The sequence below is a fragment of the Ptychodera flava genome, chromosome 15, assembly GCF_041260155.1.
Source record: "Ptychodera flava strain L36383 chromosome 15, AS_Pfla_20210202, whole genome shotgun sequence".
Lineage (NCBI taxonomy): Eukaryota > Metazoa > Hemichordata > Enteropneusta > Ptychoderidae > Ptychodera > Ptychodera flava.
Genome location: NC_091942.1, coordinates 28925116 through 28949200, shown reverse-complemented (window position 1 = coordinate 28949200; position 24085 = coordinate 28925116). Strand labels below are relative to the sequence as shown.

Genomic DNA, 24085 nt, shown 5'->3' with positions numbered 1-24085 from the left:
GCCTTCTCCTCTGAAACCGCAAGTCCAATTGCTTTGAAATTTTATATGCAGTTCACTTGGGGTGACCTCACTTAAGTTTGTTCAAATTGTGGTGATATTTGCATATTTATATTTTTGGGGCATTTTTTGGTGTTTTTGGTAAAAAAATCTTCTTCTCTGAAACCGCTTGTCCGATTGCTTTTAAATTTGATATGCAGTTTACTGAGGGTGACTTCAGTCAGATTTTTTCAAATCGTGGTGAAATTTGCATATTTGTATTTTTAAGGCAATTTTTGTCATTTTTGGTAAAAAAATCTTTAAAAATCTTCTTCTTCAAAACTTCAAGTCAGATAGCTTTGATATTTGGTACATATGTCCCTAGGGATGATCTATTTCAGATTTGTTCAAATTGTGCAGAAATATGCAAATTTGCATTTTTAAGGCAATTTTTGCCATTTTTGGTCAAAAAATGTTTTTTTAGCTCATATTTGGTTTTATATATAAATATCAAAAAGAGCTTATATGATGAGTCTAAGTGGCGTCTGTATATTTGTGGGCATGTGCGGATGTATGTCCGTCACACACAAAGGCTCCCATACCGCCAAAGCTACCGTCTCAGTATTTGGTGTACAGGTAGATGTAGGGCTTGAGATGTGAATTTGTTCAAATGAACACATCAGTGTCAAAAATGTGCAAATGAGGTAAGAAAAAGCGAAATTCTGAAACAGGCTTGAAACAGGCTTACTCCCCTGACTTGAGTCATTTCCTGTCATTGTTTATGAACTGTTACATATTAACAGACCTGCTCAAACCATAGACAGTAGAGGGGAGGAAGACCGTCAGTAGAGGGGAGGAAGACCGTCTATGGTCAAACTAAGGGGGGCTATGTATGCTATGCATGTTGCTAAAGTTCTCCAGTACCTAAAGTTTCAGACCTTAATTACTTTTGTCATTCTTGCTTTTCTGGTTTAAATATTTCTTGTTGTTTTTCTGGTTGTACTGTGCAGCAATCATTGTCATAACATCAACGTAGAATTTTCCTGCACTGAACAGATAGAAACAACATTTATTGTTGATCTTTGGTACCCATACTGGTATATACCAATTCTGATCAAATTTGAGCGACACCGTATAATTGCGGTATTTTTTCAAAAAGTACTGGTCTGATAGTTTTGAAATTTGGTATACAGGTTCCTATAGATGAACTTAGTAATATGTATTGAATTTCTGATGAAATCTGTAATTTTGTATTTTTTGGGGCAATTTTTGCCATTTTTGGTCAAAAAATGTGTATTTCCAAAATTGCTCATCTGATAGCTTTGAAATTTGGTATACAGGTTCCTACAGATCACCTTAATGATATTTATTGAAATTATGATGAAATCTGCAATTTTGTAATTTTGGGGCAATTTTTGCCATTTTTGGTCAAAAAGTGTGTTTCTCAAAAAGTACTGTTCTGATAGCTTTGAAATTTGGTATACAGGTTTCTACAGATGAGCTAAGTAATATATGAGGTATGTAAGGGTAGCTCAAACCCCCAACTGGGACCGCCAACTGGGACTCCCAGTTGGCTTAAAATGCACTCTGTGACCGGTCCCAGAAGCGAACTGGGACCAGTCCCAGTTGGCCTCTAGGACCGGTCCCAGTTCGCTTCTGGGACCGGTCCCAGAAGCGTACTAGCTCAACGTAACTGGGACCAATATGATTGCGGAGAAACACACTTGTATCGAATGAACTGTACCATGGAGGTAAAGTACCTCCATGCTGTAATGATGAAACCATAATATTAATGGGAAAGAAGTTTCCCTTCCCACTATATGCCTTTTGTAGCAATTTTATGCACTTGTTTTATTCATATTCTCTGTGCTGTTGTGAAAATTATGTATGTTTTTTGAGTGGGAAAGCTAACATCTCCCTTTTTCATGTAGGACAGTCAGGTCTCATTTCAATTCTGGGACTCGTAGCTACATAGAGCTATGACAGACATACAGACTGAAATAGAAAACACTGAGACAGCATATCAAAACCCTTTGTCTTAAAATGTAATGGGACTATTATCACCTCATTGATGTCTATTTTTCCTCGCATAACAATGAAATGATTCTGCTGTACCAGTACATGCATGCACTGATGGTTGCCCCTCTCCTATTTATGTCTATCTGTTCAGAAATATAACTAGGTCCAAATTAAGATATCAGTCATATACTGCAAGTGAATTGCAATTCTATTAAAACACAGCGGGTTTTCGTTAAATGTTTTGTTTGCTGTTTATAATGTAATGAAAGCCTTGATGAGTTAATTGCTAGTCTTTCACAGTTATTTTCATCTCCTTTTTCATCTGATTCAGTACACAGTCTCTCTATCAACGTGATCCGTGCAGTAAGATTTCAACACACACCATAGCACAGGACATACCAGTGCTAAAAATGAGTACATCGCAGTAAGGCCAATGTAATCAAAGTCTTTGTTTAGCGCCCACTCAAATGTTTCGAAACATGAGCGGGAAGGCAGTACTAAAACACATACAAGAAAATCAAAACGCACGTTATATTTTCTTGATTATTTCCATGTAACAACATAAGTGTCTATACAAAAATCATCAGAAATTTCCTTTCATTGTGATCATCATAAGTTATACTACAAGATGTGAAATTTTGTAAACAGGAAAGCTACTCAGTAAAATCCTATTCAAGCCATTAGCAGTAGAAAAAACCCTAGTATGTGCACACAGATGCAAAACAAAGAATTAAATTACTTTTGCCTTTAGTAGTTGGGATCTATTAAATGTCGCTTATACCTACGATTATGGCAGGGTAAAAAGATGAAAACATTAACAGATTGTTAATATGAAGTACCAGTAACTGGGTTTTTTCATAGTGGTCCCACTTCACAAATTGGATGTGTCCCTGAAGTTTACTGGGACTGATCCTGGAGGCCAACTAGGACCGCGGTCCTAGAGATAATTTTGAAGCCAACTGGGACTGGTCCTGGAAGCCAACTGGGACTGGTCCCAGAGGCGAACTGGGACCGGTCCCAGAAGCGAACTGGGACCGGTCCCAGAAGCGAACTGGGACCGGTCGCAGAGTGCATTTTAAGCCAACTGGGAGTCCCATGTTGGCGGTCCCAGTTAGGGTTTTGAGCTACCCTTACATACCTGAATATATATTGAATTTCTGATGAAATCTGTAATTTTGTATTTTTGGGGCAATGTTGCCATTTTTGGTCAGAAAGTTTCAGTCCTAAAAAACTGCTCATCGGATAGCTTTGGTTGCGGGATGACCTGATGTGATATATTCAAAGTATGATGAAATTGTGTATTTTTGCAGCTTATTTTAGCCACTTTTTTCTGGCCATTGCATTGAGCTATCAAAGATTTCCACCTTCTTCATCAACATGTGTCAAAAATAGTTACTCTCTACATAAACACAGCGGAGCTATATCGGCCGCTAGGTCGCTTGTGTTATTCTATGCACCCTCTGTTATCAATTTAGTCTATAAATATCAATTAATGGATGGTAGAATCGAGACTGTGTATGATTTTATCAATTGGAACAAAAAATATTTAGATTGATTAAATAACACAATCATATTTTAAGCATTTTCTTCAACTTTAGAAAATCAGTCATCACCTTTCCTTGACATTGCCATTTTCGTTTGAAAATGCTGTTTCCATAGTCGATGTGAATGCTCAAAGGTTTGCCTCAGCCGTACTGACTGAGAGACGGCTCCTTCTTTAGCTATATTTCACAGTTTTGAAAAGATATCGCCAACTATTCCTTTCAGTGCACAGTGCAGGTCTGTCTACGTTTGCAGGAAAAAGCTATTGTTGCCTTGCCCAACATATTGAATTCGGGCGAGCTGAAATTTGGCCAGTCACGAGTGGTTTGAAAAGGTACCCGTTTTGCACTGGGTAGATTAGAAGCGAAAGGTAGATTATCAACACCATTGATGACATGCCTTTTTTCTCACTGTTTTGTGTCATTTCTCTGTATTTTTTCGGTGATGGCAATAGTAATTTCGTGTCAGCTTATCGTGGCGATTTGATGTAGTTCTGAGAATTCGAAGTACGAAACGTCACTGCCTCCCAGCCAGGCCGCGGGAGACTAGACAACACATTTTCAAACTTTGGGTCAAACCAAGTTTACTTTCTCGATTGGATACGTTGAAGTCAAAATACAAACTTTGCCATCAGTTAGCGATTAAAAGCTGCAACATTTCAGCGTTCTTTGCAATTGATGGTGTGACTGTCCTTTTTCATTTTACATTTCTTGAGAAAACTACTATGTGCCCACTTCAATCAGATACCCCTATAAATAATGATATCATCCGTATGACACCCAAATACCGTAAATGTGACTGAACAGTGAAGTACCAGTATGTCTTCTTGTGTCATGTCAAGGCCGAGTCTCTTACAGGGTGTAGGAGATGACACCGACTTTGCCTCTGAGCCGAAGTTGTCAGAAATATGTCCAAGAAAAAAGGTCTGGCTTTATTTACAGTTTACTATATTCTTCAAAAACATGAATGCCGTTGATGACAGCTGTAGAGGTTATGGCTGACAGTTGAAAAACTTTGTATGTGACACTGATTCCGCCATGCCGCGGGGAAGCAGCAATGACTATCCACACTTACAGTAATTTCAACTTGATAATCAGCCCTGAAACCGTTGGAATTCCAAACCTTGTCTGTAGTAGTTCTCACAGAATTTTACTGCGACATGTTGGATAACGGAACGCCGAAACCTGGAAGTTTTACATGTAGTAACTTTTTAGAAACAACCGGTACATCGGTGCATGGCCGATAAAATACACACCAGTACCATATTATTTACACAACTATCTATTCTCACTGTCACTCTAAGAATACGCATCTACTTTAAACCGGTCGGCAAATCAGTTTCTTCAAAAAGAGATTATAAATTTAGAGACTTTGAATTTCACTCAAGGAAACCGTCGGTTAGATGGAAAATTGTCGAAGTACGTGCTCGAGGTAAGATGACATGGCACAATGGGTGTAAAACATGAAAAAGTTCATGTACGTCATATTGGAAAGATATGTACATTGTAAACCTCAATGTAAGCTGATCACTTTATAAAAACAAAAGTTAAACAAACAGATGTCACCACAATGCCAGGCGCAAATTACAGTTTTTGTGAGATAGTGGTAATGACGGCATTTATGATGACAATGCCTGTACAACAAAATCAAGCCAAACGATAGCAATTATACCTCCATGACAGTACCTACCGTTTTCTCTCCTGACCTTTTTCTTCATTTTAGAGGGAAAGTCTGTTGAATTTGGTTGCTTCAACATGTTCCTTGTCAATGGACTTTACCGCAGCAATTCAACAAAGACTGCACGTAGCAAAAGCAATGTAACTTTACTCATAAGAAGTTAATCCTTTATTGTACTGTTGTTCATGCAAAATAAACGGCCTCTGCTATAGTGTTTTGTCCAGGAGACACCACATGTGCACCCCGCAGTGTTTTCGATACACAAACTGCCAGATGATCTGATGCACTAGCAATACTGTCGGCTAATCACTTGGCGATACAGGGATATTCCCATCGGTTTCCCTATCTATACAGGGACTTCGGTGTACCAGCAATTATCAAAATGGCAGTAAGAATCCACACAAATGAATGGCAGTTTGAATGCAATTTGAATTTTCAAAACAACTGGATGAGCAGTTTCAGAGATTTTCTAACAAAAAACGTGAAAATTGCAGCCAAAACACTATGGTAATATTAAAATTTCACCACAGTTTGAACAAGTCACGTAAAGAAGCCTGCATACAAAGTTTCCACCAAATCTGATCCCAGGATTACAGAATTTAAGCTGTTTGCAGGATTTTGCCCTTTTGCACTTCATTTGCATATTTTTGATATAAACATGTTCTTTTGAAGAAATTCAAATCTCTACCCCTGAGTATACCTGTAAACCAAAGTACTAAGGTGGGAGGATGGTAAGTGCTGAGGTTTTTGAGTTTTTTATGCGCATGGACATACATATGTATGTATAATCTCTTTGGTATATACATATACCAAATGTGAGCTAAAAACTATCAGGTGTCTCAGCTAATGTCACAGAGTCTGAGAATATTTGTGAAAAGATGTTGTACCATTCATCCAAGTAGATATTATTTTAAGGTCCCATGCACTATTCTTTTCAAGTTTCCAAAAGGCTTCACAATATGGATTTTAATAGTAATTAGGAGCTCTATGCTTTGGTTTATCAGCAGCGAGTCTATGATAAAATTGTGAATTTTTTTTTCCAATAAAAAACTTGTTATACTTGTGCATATACAGATATTGTATAATTAACATAATTTTACTTGATTAGAATATGATAGTTAAAGGTGTATGTTATGTGTACGAGAAATCTGATTTTGGAATTTCACTGAAAATTTTCATCAACTATACATGGGACTAAGAGTGAACTGTAAATAATTTTTTTCCAATACAAAAATAAGTAAACCTGTGTATTTATGTACTCTCGATTATTAATATTAATGTACTTGATTAGACTAGGATGGTAACAAATGAATGTGTTTGCCAGAAATTGGATTTTGGAATTACACTGAAATGTAGATTCACTGTACATGGGAGTCTATGAGGAAACTATGAATATTTTTTTTCAATACAAAAATAGGTAAATCTGTGTATTTATGTACTCTCGATTATTAATGTACTTGATTAGACAAGGATTGTTACAAATGGATATGTGTGCAAAAAATAAGGGACCTTGAAATGGAATCATTGGAAGACGATCTTTGTCTTGAGAATGTAAATACTGCATATCAGATTTTCTGTGTAAAATTTTGTGACACCATTTCAAAACATGCACCACTAAAGTCTGAGGGTAAAAATAAGACAATGAAGAATAAGCCTTGGTGTACAGGGTAAATTCGTAAGTTAATACGTATGAAACACAATTTATATATCAAATTAATTAAGAATAATTTTAAGGAACCTTTCTTGAGTAATTATCAGACATGTAGAAATACTTTAGCAAATATTTTAAAAATAGCCAAAAAGTGTTATTTTGCAAATCTTCCACTGGCCAATAAGAGTAACACAAAAGAAATGTGGGGCGTTATCATTGAAATATTGGGTAAACAAACTTACAAGAAACTCAAAGTTCCAAATCAAATCACTGCTACTTCTGAAGGTCATACAGTAATATTTTCCCAGCTGAATGAGATGGTAGAGCATTTTAATGATTTTTTTGTTCAAATTGGTGAAAATCTTCCTAGCAAAATAGATATTGCTGCTGGCACAAATTTCACAACTAATCTGCACAGTCCAGTTCAGCATTCTTTTTTTCTTCACCCTGTAACTGAAAGTGATGTTGTCAATACCATTGCATCTCTTGATACCCGTAAGGCGACTGGCCATGACTACATAAATTTAAGGTTTGTAAAAGATGCAATTTCTGAAATATCTAAGCCACTCAGACTCTGTCATATCATAAATTTGTCATTTTTAACTGGGGAATTTCCAAATGACTTAGAGTTGTTAAGGGTCATACCAATATACAAAAAAACTGATGCAGATGATGTGAGTAATTAGAGACCTGTTTCCATATTACCAGTCAACAGCAAAATTTTTGAAAAGATTGTAAACAAACAGATGCTATATTTTTTTGATCAGAATAATATTTTATATGAATACCAATATGGATTTCGCAAAAATTATAGCACAAAATTATAATTAATTAGCTTATCTCAATGTCTTTTAGAAGAAATTGACAAAGGTAATATTACAACTGGTATCTTTATAGACTTCTCAAAAGCCTTTGACACTATAAAGCATGATATTCTGTTGTCTAAGTTAGAGTACTATGGTGTCAGAGGCTTACCTTTCCGGTGGATTCAGAATTACTTGTCTTCTAGAAGTCAGTTTGTCAGCATCAGTGGTGTACATTCTAGTAAAAAATCTATTTCATGCAGCGTTCCCCAGGGATCAATCCTAGGGCCTACTTTGTTTCTTATTTATATTAATGATTTCCCTTGTTCCTCTGATGTTCTAGATTTTAGACTGTATGCCGATGACTCAAATCTATTTCATACAGTACAAAATACTTGCACACTGGACTTGAGCCCAGTTTCTAGCTATTTATCCGATGTGATTTATTGGTATGATGCTAACAGGCTGACAATAAACTCGAAAAAAACTAAGTATGCAATCATATACAGTAATAGAAAAGACTGTTTGTGATGGGTCACTCCGAATGAAAAATGAAATACTAGAAAGAGTGGACTGTGCATCTCTTGAAGGGGTAACTATAGATAGCAATTTATCATGGAAACATCACATTGTACAAGTCAGAATGAAAATCAGTAAGTTAACAGGTGTGTTCTTAAAATTACGTCATGTAGTACTGCTTTTAACGCTTGTATTGCTACACAATTCCTTTGTTCTATCCCAAATAATGTATGGCTTGGAAGTCTGGGGAAATACTCATCCTACTTATCTGAATGATATTTTTCTGGTCCAAAAAAAATGGTTTGTATAATGACCTTCAGTGATTATAGCGCAAACACTTCACCACTTTTTAAGAAACTTGGTATTTTAGATATTTTTAAGCAACATAAATTACAGCTTGCAGTTATTGTACATGATGCTTTAAATCATAGACTTACAGATGCTTTTAAGGATTTTTCCTTCCGATTCGACATACATATAGACTATATAGTACAAGACAAAGTGTTCGTAAGGATTTAGCCATACCAAAAATTAGACATAAGGCAGGTGAGTTTACTGTAAAGTATGCTGCAACAAAGGTCTGGAATGATATACCCAGTTGAAAAATACCGAGCAGATATTGCTTTAAATTGGAATATAGAAATTATCTTCAGAACATCTCACCACCCATTAATTAATGTACATTGAATCCTTGGTTTTCATTTTCACAAATATCTATTTTGCAAATTTTGAAATGATTTGTGTTTAACTGTCAAAGTATATTTCATATACATCATTTTGCTTTTTTTGCCTTCCTCAAAGCTGTACGTCTCAATACTGAGCTATTGATTTAAAGGTTAATTTGCACATTCTATGTAATTTCAGTCTTAACAGTCAGCCCATACTGTGAATTTGTCAAACAATCAGGTACTTGGGAATGAACCTGATTAGTTGCTAGACAACTATTTTTCACTCTCGTTTTCCCAGGCATGTCATGATACTATCTTTATGTGACTGTTTTTGTTAGTCAGTTTTTGTTCACACTTTGGAATGGGAATAAAGCATTATTATTATTATTATTATTATTATTATTATTATTATTAAGTCAAGATGTTCATGTGACAGATAATTATACTTTTGTTCAGATTTACAGTTGAATAACTTCAGAGAATGAAATCATGCAACGAATCCTTTTTATCTCCCAGAGTATTTCTGAACACTGAAACTGCAATTTGACAGAATGGATACTTATGAAAATTAAGTGCCCCCCCCCCCCCCCCCCCCCCCCCCCCCCCCCCCCGGGCTGTTTTGAAAAATACATACCCCCCCCCCCCCCCTCCCTGCAGTTTTCAAATTTGAGGTGGCCCACCCCCGGCCATATTAACTGAATGTCCCTTTGAGGGTTTAGCTGATGGTTAAATATCTGACAAACTGAAATAACACCACAGCTATCATCATGGACAAATTGCCAAAAAAAAGTCTATATCTCAAAACTATGTAAACAAACACAGAAAGTGAGTGTGAATGTACATATTGCACTGTGCATGATAGACAGGAATCACTGCTTGGTCACCCATGCAGAGAGTAACTATATTACCATACTTTGAGATGAGTGACTTTGAGATGAGTGAAGTGAGTGGAATGCTACAGTCATCAAAGGTTGTCCTTCTTGCATGATCAATAGCATCCAAGCATAACTTTTGTGGTGTAGAGATGGTGGGTCCAGCATGAAAGAAACGGCATGAGTCAAATTTTAGTTGCTATATACTTTTAATCAGAATGATACCACACACATATCTTGGAAAAAAAGACAATATGGTGAGTACAAGACAGAAAGAATGAAAGATAGTGTTTTCAAAATAGATCTTTGGTCAAATGACAAATTTCATCAAGTTAATATATTTGTTCAAGAACTATTTGATACTGAACACTGACAATTACAGAAGGTAGAAAATCTGCAAATATATCGGAAAGATCTCATAAATAATCTTGTACTTTTCGTGAAGAAATCTACACTCGTGTTGACAAAAATTTGTCGATAAAGAAAGTTGACAAGTTAACATAGGGGAAATATCTGTTATGAAGCAGATATTATATACTTTTCTCTCCAGGCTTGGAGTAAGAAACTATTTTTTCTCAACAGCATATGAGAATTATTGTGCACCAAATTCTAAGACATTGGAAATGTTTTTCTATCTCTCTGCCTTCATTTGCTATTTACATTATTTTTTTATAAAAATATGATCGGTCTTGATGCTTCTAATACTGTCTCATCATGCAGAATACATTAAACGTTTGAAAGGTACAGTGGTTCTTGATCACATGAAGTTAACAGAATACCATGTCTTGATACACATTTGATTCGGTAGTCCTTCATGAACACATGGTTGTCTATCATGCAGTAGCAAGGTAGATATTTGTATGAGCATTCGCCATGTTTACTGATATCACAGCAGGCAAACAAGCAAGCCTGTCAGATACAGACCTCCTACTTGTATGTATGTGATGATCGAGTTTGTACAAAAGTAAAATATCAGTAAACATGTTGATTTATGCACAAAGTCTTCCAGTACCGATCCTACTTACTTTTCTCTGATGAGGAAAAATTCATGCACCCCTAACTGTGAATCCACAGTCTTGACATTCCTCTATAAAGCTTTTCATCAGATTGTCTTTTCAACACCTGTAAGTCAAACTTTTAAGACACTGGAAGAGTTCTAATCCATCGCAGTATATCAGAAAGTCCTTTTTCATTATTAAGGACCCAAACTAAAATTTTTCGCACATTCAAATCCAAAACTTTTGCATAGTGCTTCACACATATTTTGTGGCTTTCTTATTACTTTTAAGAAGAGCAGTTGAAAATTCTCAATAACATAAGACTTCCTAAAATGTTTGCACTTTTATATCTCAGCAGGCTGTAGAATTAGAGCTCTTCCAAATCTATTTGCTTGATGCAAAGTCTTGGCGTCCACTCAAGAGTTCATGCTAATGGTGTCACTTATGTCTTTTAATGATATCGCCTGATCTTAATATTTCTCATGATGTGCCTTAACACATTTGTGCTCATTTTGTTTTTTCATTTTTTCCAGTACACATTCCAAAGATTCAACTCTTCACTTGTACATTGCTGTACAAAGATGAAGCTATGTACATTATATCCTGAAAGCAATAGCGCTGATTGCAATTTCAGATTTGTTACTAAATATAGCTGCATGCGCACAACATCAGACAATGCTGTCTAAAATTCGGACAAATATTGTTGTTGTATGCACAGCTGTTGTTGCAGCTTGTAGTCTGAGCCACAAATTCATACAAATAAGTGTGACTTTTATTACATGCCTCGTATATCGAACGTCGCGCGCTCCATAGGATTCAATGATAACTCGCCGATGACGTTGCGGGTCGCATAGTCATCACTGGACTGAAAGTGAACCGGAACTATTTTCAACTTGAAAACTTTTGGATGTAAAAGTCTTGAAATCCCATGTTTTGCACAGAAAATTCGGTTTTTGGAAAATTTCGCATAAAAATATTGATAAACAGCATAACAGTAGTTTAAATATATCAATGCGCCATTCGATGATGAAAATTGTTCTATTTTTAACAGTTTTTTGTCTAAAATGAAAATAAAGCATTTGACTATAATTTGCCGATAAACGTAAATATTTTTGGTGCAAATTGAGTAGGAGAGGCATATAATAAAAACATTATAGCCCGAACAAGGGACTAAGTACCCTCGGGCAGGAGACCATTTGCCCTCCTTACGTCAGGCAAATGGTCACCTACCCTCGGGCACAAACTCCAATGTTTGGGCTATAATATATATTAGTAGCCATTGTAACACTTAAAGGTTTTATTTTTGTCATTTATGCAGAATTGCGGACAGATATTTATTTATGCATATTAATGAGAAACATGACAAAAATTGCGATCAGCGCTATTGGTCAGCACCCCAATGACTACTGTTCAGTATAAGATGAAGGCAGACTGACAGACTGCGGTCAATATTCTTGCAACAGGAATGTATAAACCCTTTCCGCGATCATCCAATGTAGCAGAAATCTTGTTCCCTTCACCATGCTTATGAATATCAAGCATTATTAAACACAATGTCCACACAAAGTGAACGGGCAAATAGTTACAGAGAAAAGCTTCCACAATTATTAGTGGTGATATTGAGTAACCAGAGGTACTATACGAGAACTTGTAGGATTTCCATATGTTGATAAGAAGTGGAAATGAAGAAAGATTTCAGGCAATGACTACTTATTGTGTACACAGACAAAAAAGAAAATATGATCACATACACTTGATTAGGAACAGAATTACATATACACATTCCGTGAAAGAAGAAGTTAAAAACAGAAGAAAGTGTTCAAAATAGAAGAACGTGAATATCATACAAATATGATAAAATATAGATTGTGATTATACCAGATGAATATACTTTTATCTATGAAGAATACAAAGTAACAGATATGTGACTCATAACACATGAACTTCACCTGAAAAAAGTCACTTCCACGAAAAAAGAGAGATACATTCATTTATGTTTTCCATGTACACTGGATCTGTACAGGGATATGGCTTGAGTAAGATCAGTGATGTTCAGGCTTAATAATGCAGATACCAGTCCCTACGAAGTATGGTGAAAGTTACCCCCCTCTATACTACACAATGTATTTCAGAAGTCTACCACAGCCTGGTAGTTTTGATGAGAGTTGACAAGGGCGTTCAGAAGGATAAGACAATGTTATGTTCAGTTACTACAATATCACACTCATCCCTCTCTAAAATATGCGTTTGAATCAATTTCTTTATGTGTGCAAGTTACATGTCACATAAAACCACTTTGGTGCTATTTGAAGTTAACTGTACTTCATATCTCTCTTAAAATTGTTGGACCCTTTGTAAAAACAGCAATCAGAAGCTTGGCATGTTTTTAATGCAGCACTCAAACTTTACCAATGACTTTCCTTTTTCCTACAAGTTTATTTAATAAGTGGTACATCAATGAGAAGTTTCGGGCGCATACAGCTGTGTCGTGTTTCATGTTACTAACATTAGCAAACTTCACTGTAAAGTTCTGTTCAAAGTTAATATACTGCTAAAATCAAGTCAGTTGCCTTTATACAGCAGAACTATTGTCACCCCTATTTTGCCCAGTTAGCATGGTGCTAGCAAGCTGACATTTCACCAGCCTATCTGCAAGTCCTCTTCTATTATCCTGCTCACCCCTAATGCCTTGCAAAAAGCTACACAAATCACCATTGATAACAATGGATTTGGACTCAACCATTGTGGTGCAAGGGTTAAGGCAGCCTGCACTGCCAGCAAAATGCCCTATGCTCATTTACTTTTTCCCCCTCCCCCAACCTTTGGAATATATTTACACGTTCTATCAAATCGATACCTCCCAAACAAGTAGCAAAATACATTCGAGCTATCTATCTACACTAATCAAACATGAATAAAAAGGTATCAAATGTCAAATCTAAAACTTCTTTCAAAGGCTATGAAAAATGACATAGGATATAATATATTCATACATCTTTAGAATATTTTTGTTAAATGTTGCACCCTCTTGACAGTAATTCAAAATGGCTTCTTACAAATTTTTTATGAAAAAAAACCACCATGGAACAATAACAGCGTTATATCAAACAGTCACATTAAAAAAATTCTTCGTGAATAAATATCTTATTGTTATCTGCTTGGCAGTCCCTAAGATGACTTGTCATTAAATCTCTCTTACTGGTCACTACGGTTACTTATGACAGGCCATGGTCATGGTGATGATGATGTTGTTAGTTATTTACACTATATATTAAAACTACAACAGAGACAGTTCACAAGTGCAGGACAAGAGATGTTATCCTCAGTGAGAGCGCCCTCTAAGTCTGCCCCAAGATGGAGGCCCTCTGTGGTGCGTCTGAAACGGCTGGAGATAGTCCCATACAGTTTCCCTAATGCACACTGAAGTGCTGTGTATGATGGCTAAACTAGCATACAGCCTTTCCTGCACTTACATGCACGATAACAAAAGTAAGCTGCTCTCTCAGTTCATCAATACATTCTACAAACTGACATATAAAACGCCACCTGTGCACAAACTTGTTGATGCTACATGCTTCACAACACCAAAATTTCCATTGTGGAAAAGGGAAAACCCTATACTTGCATACTAGAGTAACATAAGTTCTAGGACACAACAGCTGCAGGAGGAAAAAAAAAGTCTGAAAAAATGTATTGATTTAAAATGTATGTACATCAGTCTCTTTTTTTACTGAAGGAATCGTTCAGTATGCTTTCTTATCAGTACTGTCTATATCTAAACACATGTAAACATTGAAATCCATAAAAATAGATCATTCCCATTTCATTTTTTCGGGTTCTGGTTCACAATTGGAGCTGCAAAGTTTGAAATAATTATGCAAAGAGCAGATTTGCGTAGATGAGTGCTATTACTATACCAGCTACCAAGGAAAAAAGGCCACCATATTTACAGTATTTTTCCGTAATGAGATCATCAGAGGCCCACACAGGTTTTAAAAAGAGCATTGCATCACCACTAACACAAAAAAAATTAAAATCATGAAATTTGAGCTTCACTTGTTAAAATTTTGTGTTAAATTACATTTGAAAAACAAAATGTCACCAGCAAGCATTTAAATCATCCAGCACGGTCTATGCAGACGCTGCCTTCTTTGATTCAACCAACACTTAAAAAATAAAATTGCACTGTCATATTTTTTTTCTGAAAAATATTTTCTGGATACTTTGTGGAAACTCTGAAGTTATGTTTTAACAAATTAAGACAACTGAGCTTATTTCCAAAAACAAGCCAGGATCTCTACATATGTTTAAGTTGTAGTGAGGAAACAATTATCTGGTTATACTTGGGAATACTTTTATGAAATGTTGAATATGTATAAGTGAAATGGTGGTGTATTTTTTTTCTGTCGTCTTATTAATAGATTTTGGTTTCAACAAAGTCAAAGTACTAGTTGCACATTGTGCCATCAAGGCTTGATTACTAAACCAAGACATAACCCTCAACCACAGTAAGCGGTTGGTTGGTTTTATTTTTCACCGGTAACATCTAAAACCTTTCCCTTAGTAAAATGGTTTAATACTAACTGCAAGGTTGAGTACACAGGCTATATACACAGCATTTAGAACCAGGTGACTAGACCAGACATTGTACCAAAGATCAGAATGCATCAGTTTGACCATAACATTTTGCTTACAACAATGAAATTGTCAATTAAGCCGAGAAAACAAAAGGATTGCAACATATCAGCACAAGCAAGGTACACAGATTATGTATTTAATTTCCAGGAAGCAAGACATTTTCAAAGGTCTTAGTACTTGTTCATCTATGCTGATCTTTGATTCAATGTTGAAATCTATTGTATAAAACCTAACGAAAAAGTTAGAGTCAGTGAGTTGGATCATGTTGATAACTGCTGATGGCAAGCCTATACAGCTAGGTGACTTGAAAGTTGGCAAAGTCCCCATCCACTTGTTATTCAAGTTTCAAGGATGAACACACCAACTTTCTCTTCAGAAGTCGGTCGTCCTTGATGAAGACGTGCCATAGCGCATCAGGATAGGCTTGGGTTTTCATCGTACTGACGATACTGCTCTGATTGGACAGGGTGATACTGGAATACAAGAAAGACATAAATAAATCATTTTTGAAGTCCTGTACTGTATGGAAAAGTACATTAAAATGCCCAGATGACCCCTTCTACAAGGAACAAACAAACAGTAACACTGCATAATTAATGGAAGACTGCTTTCAAAGCAGCTGTGCATTTTTTGTCCTAAGCTCAATTCAAAACTCAGTCATCATTTGGTCTAACTCTGGGTGGACCTATCTATAGGGAAAATGGGGGCTGAAAGGGCTTGGAGCACATCCAAATATACTCTTTGTAATGGCACGGTGGGATGTTCTGCTGTACTGCAGGCAGCCTTGTAGTGTATTTGGTCTGCTTAGTAGCGTACTTGGTCTGAAATTAATAAACATTCACCATTCATAGGAAGTTATCCTTATTGACTTTGCATATTAAAATAATGTTGATAATACATCTTGTACATATAAATGCTATCATTTCATACTTGTAGTATTCAATGGGGAACCTTTCTCATCTGTTTGCAGCCAACAAAAGTAAACGGAAAACTGTTACAGTGTTACAGTATACTACACCATCCTATAGTTGTCACAAAAGCTGTATAAATTAGGGTAAAACCTGGCTGTTGGGACATCCTTGAGAAAAGTGAATCGTCCCTAAGCAACATGAGTCCACAAGCTAGAATGTGCCTTCGTGACAGTTTTTTTGGCCACTTACATATTCCAAATATTTTATTAGTCTTCTGCTTTTATGTTGACTCAGTTTGAAGGCCAAGGAGAAACTTAAGGCATGTTTTACCTTGATGCAGAGGTATCAGTATGGGCAGTTTTTTGTCTATATTCCAATACTTACTGCTGGCGGTGGAGAGCCTCGGATCAGCGGCAGTGTGTGTTCGCCATTCGGCTGTGCTGGGGCATCATGGTACCTGTTGGTCCTGGCGGTGATGTCATTGTTGGGTCGGGTGTGACTAGTAATCTCCATGCTATCTCTGCCAGTGCTGCTGGAAGTAACCCAATACAGTGATGTGAAAGGGTAAAAATGTTACAAATTATAGTTGCAGCTCTAAACGGTGCCTTGTATAAGTTTATCACATGGTGTGTATTCTGAAACAGCACACTGCTCTTGACCCTATTATCATGCTCAAGGATACAAGCCAGCACTTAACAGATAAAAATCATCTTACTTTTAATTCTGCACTGACAACCAAATTTACCAAACTTTTAAGGTAGTTTGCGCCTTGAAAGAGAATGTCTTAATCTTTTGTTCAAACTTTCCTTCTATAAATTAACTTTCAACGATTCTCTTACCAAATAAAGAAATATCTGGGGTCACCATGCAATATTTTGGTACTACAGAAACAAATGACCTAATATTTAGTGATATTTGAAATCAAAATGGCTGCCATCCCTATGTCAACTCTACGGAGAACAGTAAAATTTTTGATATTCTTCTTACACCAAGAGTTTTAAAATGAGCCCCCACAAGCTGTTGACCAGGAAATTATTGAAAAACCTTAACAGCCTGAAAATCTGTCCCTTTGGTGCAATCTACCTTGAGTCACACAGCAGAAGCATCTCCTGCTTGCATTAAATTATAAAAACAAAGCATAAAGCAAAGTGTGGTCATTCTTGATACAAAGCTAACAATTATTGATAGACTTAGATACATAGCTACAAAATAATTGAATAATCATGGATAAATATATCCTACTCATACATACAAACCGTGTCTTTCATACTAAGGTTATCCTAAAACTAAATTTACACATACTGGATATTCTGACAAAATCACATCAACCTAAACTTAAAGCACTTCATAAAATATTCAGTCAATAAAAATACATACCATTATGCTAACTATGCAATATTATTCAAGCGGCAAATATGAAGTTGAGAATGGTTTAGATGATGACCAAAACATTTACAATATAAATAGAGACTTTTTTTAGTTTTCACTGATAAATTTTCATTGGTGAAATATTTTTGTCGACAGACAAACAATGAATGGACAGCAAACCATCAGATATACAAGACTGACTCTGTACAGTATGTGACACAGTCCCTATTGTGTCTCTGCCTGTGACCTGGTTTGTACACAGGTGACAAAGGTGTGACACACACATTGATTGACACATAACAAAAGACCAGTTGATTGTCAATCCTGACTCACCTCAATGAGTTGATTTCAGCAGCATCTTGTGGTTCAGGTGATCTCAGAATAGCCGGCATGGTGGTGTTGTTGCTGTAGTAGTTCTCAAGATACGGGGCGGAGTCGTCTTGGGGTTTGGGAAAGTATGGATCGGTTTTGTCTACCTTGTAATAGTCTTTCCTGTAAAGAACAACGGACAGGATCACTATTGGTGGAGGGTGTGGAGGGGCTGGGGGATTGGGTGCAAAAGGGAACAGGGTGTAGGAATTCAGGGACGCCCCCTACCCCCAATCACTTCCCAACTACTCAGCAAGGTAAAGATGCATGAATCTATAAGAAAATCTATTCACATAGCTATTACTTACTTGTTGACTAGTTTCCTCCAAGCACACGATCCAACCAACACTAAGACAGTGAACATCAGTCCTCCTACCAGGGTACACAACAGCAGCAATGTCAGACCATGTCTGAAGAGAGAAACAAAATGACATAATACTCCACTACGTTTCTGCCCTTGCTTTTGGCTGTGGAATAAGTGTGAGAGATGACGGTAAGTGATCTTCATCACTGAAAGATGTTCATCACCAGTGAATATATAAACTGACATATGTACAGATCAGAAACAACATGCTGTTCTCCACGTCGATCCACTGCGTAAATATCACCACTGTATGTAGTGAGGTAGATCGGTCATGACAACAAACTACAAATAGCACACGCTTGAAATGGCACAGACATAACACATATCATGCCTTGATGGCAAAAATGCTCTCAGGTAATGCAAGTGATTTTAAGCTTATACAAGGGAAATTTTACCAACAATAAACAAGCTATTCTTTAAATATTATGAATATTCACATCTTCAAAGATTATGCAAGGATGTATGAATCTCCTGTATCCGGTAATCCTGTGTCCATCAACACTTCTTGACCTCTAGCCCACTTAATGATTTATTTTCTCTGCCAGTGTTTTGTTTCTTTAAGTGCCAATGTGATTCAGTGATGCACATGACAAACTATGCTGCTTTCAATATCAATTCTGTGAGACTTGACATATACACCAAAACTTGTAGCTTGAAACTAAACTTCATGTTTGAGTTTCTGACAAGCCAGGATAATGATACATTGATATGCATTGAGCTATCATACATGGAAACGTTTTTGGTAAATGCTCTGTCAGTGTCATTCCTGCACTCGCCATCAAAACACATTTTAAAATTTACAAGGATATATTACCTGCAATTTCTGACGTATTTTCTGTCATTTTTGCTCTGTTTGTACAAATACACTTTCTTACTCTACCTATCAGATTAGGTTGAAATGCCTAATGTTCAACTTTGTCAACACAGCCTGTATATCAAATGTTATTATAAAGAAATGAATTCCAGTCTGGACTAGAATTCATCTGTCAAAAGCGTTGATCACAATTTCAGGTTCGTCACTAAATATAGCTGCACGCGTGCAAGCATTGACAACGCTGCCTAAAGTTCAGACAAATTTTGTTGTTACATGCGCAGCTAGATGTTACCATCCATTGTAACACTTGCAGGTTTTATTTTCACTTGCAGGTTTTATTTTCATCGTGCATCATTTATTTTTGAATATAAATGAAAGAAAAATGATGTCATTTGCAATCAGTGCTATAGCAACATAGCATATTTCACACACTGTGTGTTTGCAAGGATAACACTTTGTAATTCAAAACCCTTTTGCAGAAGGCAGATAAAAATGTACTTGTCTTCCAGAACAAAAATGATGAAAATTTTGTCAAGAGTTACAGTTTTTGGCCCTGTACAAGACGATGGGATCATTTTGGAACAGCACTGACAAAGGTACTTACAATATGTCGTGACAGACGCCAGTCAGGGCTTGTAGGTATTCTTCATGTATGACATCACAGTTGACAAATGTTTGTAAATCGTGTAGCGCAATCTCTGTCTGGTTCAGACCCCGGTCTATCACATGTACCACACTCTAGATTGAAATAGATGAAACATCAAGACAAATCTCAAACACAACATAATGCATACAGTTTCTGATTTCACACAAATGTTGGTCTGGTATACGTCAACATTCTCATGCAAATCTTTGCTTGGCTGATGTTGGTATAATAGAAAGACTGACAATGGACATCTGCAGAAATTGTCAAACAGCGTATGTGTGCTTACCATAGCTTTGGGATAGTCATCACTGGCGAGTTTTTCCACTCTTTTCAAGTTGGCCTGTGCCTCATCCAAGCTCACTTGACACTGTTCCAGAAACTAACAAGAGAGAGGATATGAAAGAACATTACACACAGGTATCTCAAATTAAAATCTTGCAATTTCTCAAAATTCTACAAGCAGTTTTGCCATTAAAGAGGAATGAGACACAATGAAATTGAAAGCTAAAGAATGAAATAATTCATTATTTTTCGGGTTTTTTCATAAAAATATTGCATAAAGATATTACTGACATCCTGATAACTCATGGCCATGCAAGAATTCCATCATGCTCATTTGTATAAACTCAACTCATGAGGGCGCTATAAAGAATACAATCTCCACTGCAAGTTCCCCAAAGTATGTGCTTGATAAATTCTGTACTCACATCTTCAAATGGGTGATAAGAGCTTGGATAACAATATAGATAGTATTCCATGATTTCTGTCAGGAGGAAAGAAGGAAAAATAATTTCAGCATGCTCCGTAGGTAATAACAACAACAGTGAAATAAGGCTGTCTTGCTGGTTAGAAAACTGCTTTTTTTTCTACAATGTAATTTGTTTCTGCTGAGAAAAATGCATGGTTATTGGGTCGATATCATACACAAAACAGATCATTATTCATCCCACACCTGTGAATTTGTTATTCTTCACTGAAATTGATATGGTCTTCGGTGTAAGCTACGCGTCGGATATCTATTACTTTTCTGTGTCTAGAGGGACGGTGTTTGGCCCTTTATACTTGGACTGAACACCTGCACGTCTCTCTCATTCTTGAGGTTTAACACAATCTATCAACTTACAAGACAAATAAACCAAGGCAGTTGCTCTGGCACTGCTTATCAAGATAATGGGTGAATTACCTGATGCAATTTGAAATATGGGATGATTTACATAAATATTGAGATACTTTGAGACCCTTCCAACAAATCTCACTGAATAGTTCCATAGTGACATACAAATGTAATGTAACCTTATTTGTTTTAATTTTCTGCTTTCGAAGAATAAAGACAAGACTTTGACACATCATCTTTTATTTTTGGCTCAAAATTTAAAACACTGTGTAACAGTGCCATATGCAGTGGACTTGTGTTTGTGGATCTTAAACATAAATTCTACTGCACGCTGATGAGGACACAAAAAATGAAGCCAAAAAAACCAGGCATTCAGATATCTGCTGATCAGTGTGACATCAATGCAGCAACTGCACAAGTCATGCCTTGATGCCGACTTTTTTCCATCTGTTGTCATAGCAACGGTGTTGCTGTGCGCAGCGCCAGACGGCAGAGAGAGGAAGAGACACAGCGGTGCAAAATAATATCGGCTTGATGGCTCCTGGGTAATTATCTCTCAGTTATTTTGCTGTTCCAGTATCGCTCTCGCTGTCATTACAGGGGACGCTATTTGCCAAAGAAAAAGGGCCCATCACTAATGATGAACTCTTGGCGACACAGATGCACAGATGAATGCATTCGACGCAGTTTGAATTCTGCAGGTGGGCAGTCACTATTTGCATCAGGAATTTTACAAACAGCATTAAAAATAACACTTTAATTGCCTCAAAACAACCGAAAACTGATGTCGTATTTTTCCATAAATAATTGAACGCCCCCTAGTGAAAAGACAATCATCACCCTGGTAATCAAACTCTAATTTCCATCCTAACTCGCTTACTTCATTTTTCATCATTAGAGAATATTAAATTCCTCACAGCCTTGGGTAATAAACAGCACTAGACATTCATTATAATTTTTATAGCTAAGATGCAAATTTACGAGGGAGCCTGGTAAGATGAGTGTCTCAGGGTGTTCTCACAGCTCTGCTACAGACAAAAAACCCCTGCACAGCTGTTTCTTGAACTGAATGTTTCTATATGCCACCTGGGAGATCAGTATTGTTCAGATATATGTGAAAATACTGAGGATAATGACAGTGTCATCGTTGCAGGTGGCACTTTCAGCATCCACATGTGCCAATGATGCTCCGTCGTACAGGGCAACAACAATCAACATCGATCACCTTGACACAATTCTGGTGGTCATAACCGCCCTATAATCCAATATTCCTCATTTGATAATGCAAGAACAGTGCTATTAAAATCTTGATCTGACTGCGCAATAACCTCATTATCTGACTATACCCTGGCATGTCAATTTACACGCTTTCAAGATTCTTCGGGGCGATAACATCATTATCTGACCTTCTCATTTCCACTGGGTACGAACAGTATCATAATTGTACTCTTTTAATCCTTCAGGGCGATAATGTTCTTATTCCCCTAACATTGTTCACTATTCCACAAATAAATGTCCAGTACTGTCTTTTTTTCACATGTGCATTTACATTTTTATGAGATATAATATTATTCTCTTTTAAACTTGACATGTCAATAACACTGCTCTCTTTTTCAATTACGACACAAGTTATAATATCTCCCAATCAATGTTATTATCACGAGTTTATCATCATACTTCAGACAGGTTTATCATCGTACTGCAAACAGGGCAGTAAAAGGTATTATCTTGCTCCTTTTAAATGTATAACATTCATCACTACGTCGTATCTTTTTTTCCACCATACTGTGTTTTTACAATGCATTCTGAAAAAGACGAAGGTGAAATTGCAAGTTCGGTTGCATACAGCTGGAATGGTTGAGCCGATTGTATACTGAACCCCCTAGCTTTGCGTTTCCTCTTTTGGAGGCCAGGCAAAAATTCTTTTTCGGCAATCTGAAAGTGATAAAAGCATCAGCGATGCATAACTATGGGTAAATTAAGGTGAGAATTCATCTCATCAATTTGAGGCAACCTTTGTCATGAACATCATTTCAAGGACAGAAGCCTTTGTGGTGGTGTAATTTCAATTTTTGATGTACCCAGACTCAGTACCCTGGATGAACAACTCTACATGTAATACACCTATCAAAATTATGACAGAGTCATTCCGTACTACACTAAGAGTAGCTTGTCTATTCTTGGAGAGCTCACAGGGAATAGACTAACAAGTTGTCCCATTCCATGTAATGATACAAAATACATTAACTACTCTGATCTTCTATAAAATTGTACGCCTTCAATAGGTATTGGGACATTTCAATGTTATACGATATGCATCAATCGGTCTCAACAAACACTGGTACAAAAGTAATCTTTGTAGAGAGTTACCGGTATACGAATGACAAAAATATCTGCTTGATGAGAACAATTGTGCTGGTTCTATTTTATAGGTCACTGCATATTTAAAACAATAGCCCTGTATTGTATACTTTAAAACCAGCTCTCCACGACTGAAAGCGCTGCATTAACTTTATCCTAATTAATTAATGTTTTCATAATGGATTAAACATACTGCTGGCACTGGCTTGTGGATGTTATGATCACAGAGCAAAATGTTCACATACATCCGTTCGTAAACTTGTGATGGACATCGTTCACTCTCAAGGGGTCCTCATGCAGAACAAATGCATCAAACATAATACACTGCATAGGAAATAAATTGATTAAGCCATCACACCAGGAGAAGTGTTTCCAACATCTCACGGCCCGTCCATAGACATGTGATGCCAAGCAAAACACAGACTGCCTGCAGACAAAATGTCCACGTACAGAGACACATCATTCTGCGTTGAGGACCTTTAAACTGAGTTGTAACCCATCAAGAGAATGTTGGTAATTTATCTTATCTGTATGGAGGAACAGGTGACAGTGATTAGGATCATGACCTCTGACCCGTTTCAAGTGTACGCCACCGAGATTAGGGTCACAACCTCTGACCCATTTCATGTGTACTCCACTGATTTTATGACTGCAAGCTTGAATATTGGTATTTCACCATTAATGTCTGAGTCTATATTCTCCATATTCTCAGAGGAACATTCACTTATTGGCACACGTGTTGATGAATTATCCTATTAAAACAGTTCACACCGCT

The 24085-nt window shown here is 36.7% G+C and overlaps 1 protein-coding gene and 1 long non-coding RNA gene across 6 annotated transcripts in view; one reads left to right on the top strand and one right to left on the bottom strand.

Annotated features, from left to right (window-relative positions):
• The window catches only part of LOC139151803 (uncharacterized), a 40209-nt gene that overhangs the window by 15645 nt on the left and 479 nt on the right, over positions 1–24085 (top strand). The window lies entirely within an intron of this gene.
• LOC139151799 (protein tweety homolog 2-like) overlaps positions 9918–24085 on the bottom strand; it is a 74418-nt gene continuing 60250 nt past the window's right edge. For 3 of the 5 annotated variants that reach the window (XM_070724792.1, XM_070724791.1, XM_070724795.1), the window contains 7 exons: positions 20543–20598; positions 20122–20214; positions 19794–19927; positions 18320–18421; positions 17976–18134; positions 16659–16806; positions 9918–15836 (listed from right to left, as the gene is read on the bottom strand). In XM_070724792.1, coding sequence (XP_070580893.1) covers positions 15777–15836; positions 16659–16806; positions 17976–18134; positions 18320–18421; positions 19794–19927; positions 20122–20214; positions 20543–20598 — 752 coding nt within the window. In that variant the 3' untranslated portion in view covers positions 9918–15776. The remainder of the gene's footprint in view (positions 15837–16658; positions 16807–17975; positions 18135–18319; positions 18422–19793; positions 19928–20121; positions 20215–20542; positions 20599–24085) is intronic. The other 2 variants (XM_070724794.1, XM_070724793.1) reach the window with 1 other exon arrangement.